A 3,549-nucleotide genomic window follows, 5' to 3' on the forward strand; every position below is an offset into this window, starting at 1 on the left:
ATGGTCACCAGGACCCCGCCCGGACTCCTGGAACTGGCGGCCCAGAGCCTGCTGAAGGACGAGGACTTGGCGATCGCCGCTCTGGAGTATCTTCCCGCTGCTGTTCATGGAGGCCCTGGCTGGGAGGTGCGACAAGACCCTGAAGGCGATGGTGCGGGCCTGGCCCTTTGCCCGCCTCCCTCTGGGGGGCCTGACGCAGATGCCTCCCCAGAAGGCCTTACAAGCCGTGCTCGATGGGCTTGACTGCCTGCTTGCCCGGAAGGTTCGGCCCAGGTAAGGCTCATCCATGTAGCCTGGTAGGGTCCCGGGCATCCTGGAAGAGGCGGCTGGGGTCAGGGAGACTGGATGGCCAAAGGGTGGATTAGAGGCATCCGATGAGGCCAGTGAAGGAGTCCAGGACTTGGCCGCTGCTGGGCTCCCCGTGGGCAATGCCTTCTGGAGGCGAGGGCCGCTTGTCTCCGCCTCCTGCCAGTGATACTTAAAGGAACTGAGCAGACACCAGGGAGGAAGGGAGGGGAAAAGGAGTTAGGGAAGAGTAAGGCAGGGAGGGAAGAAGAGGGCGAGCGAGCAGCTGAGCGATGTCTGGGATGTGAAGTGAAGGCGCGGCGGTCGGGGGGGGGGGGGCGTCCCACTGTTGCCCAAACTGAGACTCCTGGTCTCTTTCTGCACCGATCGCGAAGCATCTCGGCCAATCTCCCCTGTCGCCCACAGGAGGTGGAAACTGCGGGTGCTGGATTTACGGAATGCCAGTCGGAACTTCTGGAGCATGTGGTCTGGAGCCAGGGTCCACGAGTGCCCGCTGACGGGACCCGTGGCGGAGGACAGCTTAAGGATGAAGGGGCCCTCGGGTCCCTTGACGGTGTTCGTAGACCTCTGCCTCAGGGAAAGGGCCCTGGATGAACGCCTGGCCAACCTCATTAGGTGGGCCAGACGGAGGAGATCGCTACACCTGTGCTGTAAGAAGGTGACGATTTTCGGGATGCCCGTCCAAAATATTAAGGAGGTCCTGAATCTGGTGCAGCTGGGCTGTGTCCTGGAGGTGGAGGTGCATCTCACCTGGCAGCTGTCGACCCTGGGGAAGTTTGCTCCTTACCTGGGCCGGATGAGTAACGTGCAGAGACTCGTCCTCTCCCACATCCACAAGCCCTCCTCCTCCGAGGAGCAAAAGCACATTGGCCGATTCACCTCCCAGCTTCTCCGGCTGCGCCACCTGCGGAAGCTCCGTATGGAATCTCCCGCCTTCCTCGAGGGCTGCCTGGGCCAGATGCTCAGGTGAGGGCGGGGCCCCACTGGGCTGGACTGGGTTGGAGGCTGTGGAAAGAGACGCCTTGCCGGGAAGCCGCACGCTGTGGGGGGGTCACATGGGCGTGGGGGTGGCTTGGGAATTCTTCCATCGGGAAGAGAGGTCTGAGTCAAGGTGGCCGGGGGGGGGGGGGACAGTGAAGGGAAGAGGGCCCCGAAGAGGGGGAAGCCACAGCCGACGTGAGCATTTCCCAAGGTAAGCGCGGAGCTCCCTCCCCGGCCTCGCGCGCTTGCGCAGCCCGTCTCAACGCCCCTCTGTGAAAGGTTTTGCGCTCCAGGTCAGGTCATCAATGAGGGAAATGCAGGCTCCTGGGGGTGAGGAAGGGGAACAAGAGCAGAAAGAAGGATGAGGAGCGCTAGATGGTCTGCGGATGATGCAGGGATGGGAGCCCCTGCAGACTGGCGCCCCCAGCCGACGGGGTGGGGTCTTGCCCCGGTTTATTTATTTATTTATTTATTTAACCTTTATGTTTTAGAGACAGAGACAGCACGAGCAGGGGAGGGGCGGAGAGAGAGGGAGACACAGAATCCGAAGTAGGCTCAGGCTCTGAGCTGTCAGCACAGAGACCGATATGGGGCTGAAACCCACGAACCAGGAGATCATGACCTGAGCCGAAGTCCGACGCTCAACGGACTGAGCCCCCCCCCCCCCCCCGGAAGCGCCCCTTGCCCTGGTTCGTTCTTTGTGTGTCTCCGTCAGCCTCACCTGGCCCAAAGATATGGGCACCTAAGGCCCAAGCAGCGGCCTGAAGGAAGCCTGAGTTGAGAGCATTTCTGGTCTTGCATGTACCACCATCAAAATTCACTGGTGCCCACGCTTAATCGAGCATATTCTAGCTCATTCCATTACCTTCATTTCCATAAGTAAGTGGAGTATGTTGTACTCTGCTTGCTTGACAGATGGGGAAAGGGAGCTTTAAAGATTTGCGAACTTGACTCAGTCGCACAAGTGAAAGGGCTCAGCCTAAAATGAGACTGGGATCCTGGGACTGACCTTCATCAGATGGTCACGACGACGTCGGCCTTGGACAAGCCAGCTGTCTCCCCTTAAGGCTCCCTGCTCCCCCGATCGCCAGACCTAACTGCCTGGTTTCTCCCCAGGTGCCTGAAGAGCCCCTTGGAGGCCCTCTCCATAACCAACTGCCAGCTTACAGAATCAGACTTGGCATGCCTGTCCCAGTGCCCAAGCATCAGTCAGCTGAAGGAGCTGGACCTGAGTGGCCTCAGCCTGGCCCGTTTTAGTCCCAAGCCCCTCCAAGTTCTGCTCGAGACAGTGGCAGCCACCGTCCAGGACCTGGTACTAGAATATTGTGGACTCTCGGACACCCACCTGGAGGCCATCCTGCCGGCCCTCAGCCGCTGCCACCAGCTCCAGACATTCAGTGTCCGCGGGAACCACCTCTCCATGGCCCTGATGGAGAGGTTGCTGCGTCACACCGCCGGGCTGAGCCGCCTGAGCCTCGAGCTGTATCCTGCCCCTCTGGAGAGTTACAGCAGTCGGGGGATCATCCACCCAGGGAGGTTTGCCCAGGCTCAGGCTGAGCTGCTGGGCATTCTGAAGGACTTAGGACTGCCCCGGACCATCTGGCTTAGAACTAACCCCTGTCCTCACTGTGGCAGCAAGATAGTCTATGATTCGGACCCCTTTGTGTCCTGCTAATTGCCTGACTAGTTGAGTGCATCCACCAGAAATTTCCTTCTGGGCACTAGGAGACGGAAATCTAGGCTTAGGTATATCATACATAAAGGGGGACACAGAGCCACGATTTCAGACATCTGCTCAGTGTGAATGGGGAAAGGACAGGTGATCCAGGACTGCAGGGTGCTGGGCGGAGGAAAAGTGACCTGGGGAGCTGCTGGGACCTCCAGGGACCTGTGTCCTATAGAGTCAGAAACGTGACTGTTTCTGGAGGGGGATTTGAGCCTGAGACCCACGCGTGGGTCTCATCCCTGGGTGGAGGGTTGTAAAGAAAAGGTAGGAAATAAATAACCTTGGTGTGAACTCTCTGGTGCCTTCCGTGATACCTTCACCAGTTGTCCCAGTATACACTTCAGGAGTCTCCAGTTACTGATGGGGAAAAAGCTGGTGCCGAGCTGTCTACAGTCAGAAACTCTCACTGATGCCCTGGGGTTTGGCCCCAGGAACTCACAGCATATTTATGATTTTCTCCAGTTCTTTGTTCCCTCTGGGGCATCTCTTGCTTCTTTTGTTTCGGGGGCTATTCAGGGGGTTAATACACGCAACTG

The 3,549-nt window shown here is 58.7% G+C and overlaps 1 protein-coding gene across 1 annotated transcript; it reads left to right on the top strand.

Moving 5' to 3' along the window:
- On the top strand, positions 1-3,309 carry LOC102968964 (PRAME family member 12). Its single transcript, XM_007083793.2, is given in 4 exon segments — positions 1-89; positions 91-273; positions 712-1,272; positions 2,404-3,309. Coding segments are annotated over 4 exon segments (1,392 nt in total). The 3' UTR covers positions 2,963-3,309.
- Positions 3,310-3,549: the final 240 nt, after the last annotated feature.

The sequence above is a fragment of the Panthera tigris genome, chromosome C1, assembly GCF_018350195.1.
Source record: "Panthera tigris isolate Pti1 chromosome C1, P.tigris_Pti1_mat1.1, whole genome shotgun sequence".
NCBI lineage: Eukaryota > Metazoa > Chordata > Mammalia > Carnivora > Felidae > Panthera > Panthera tigris.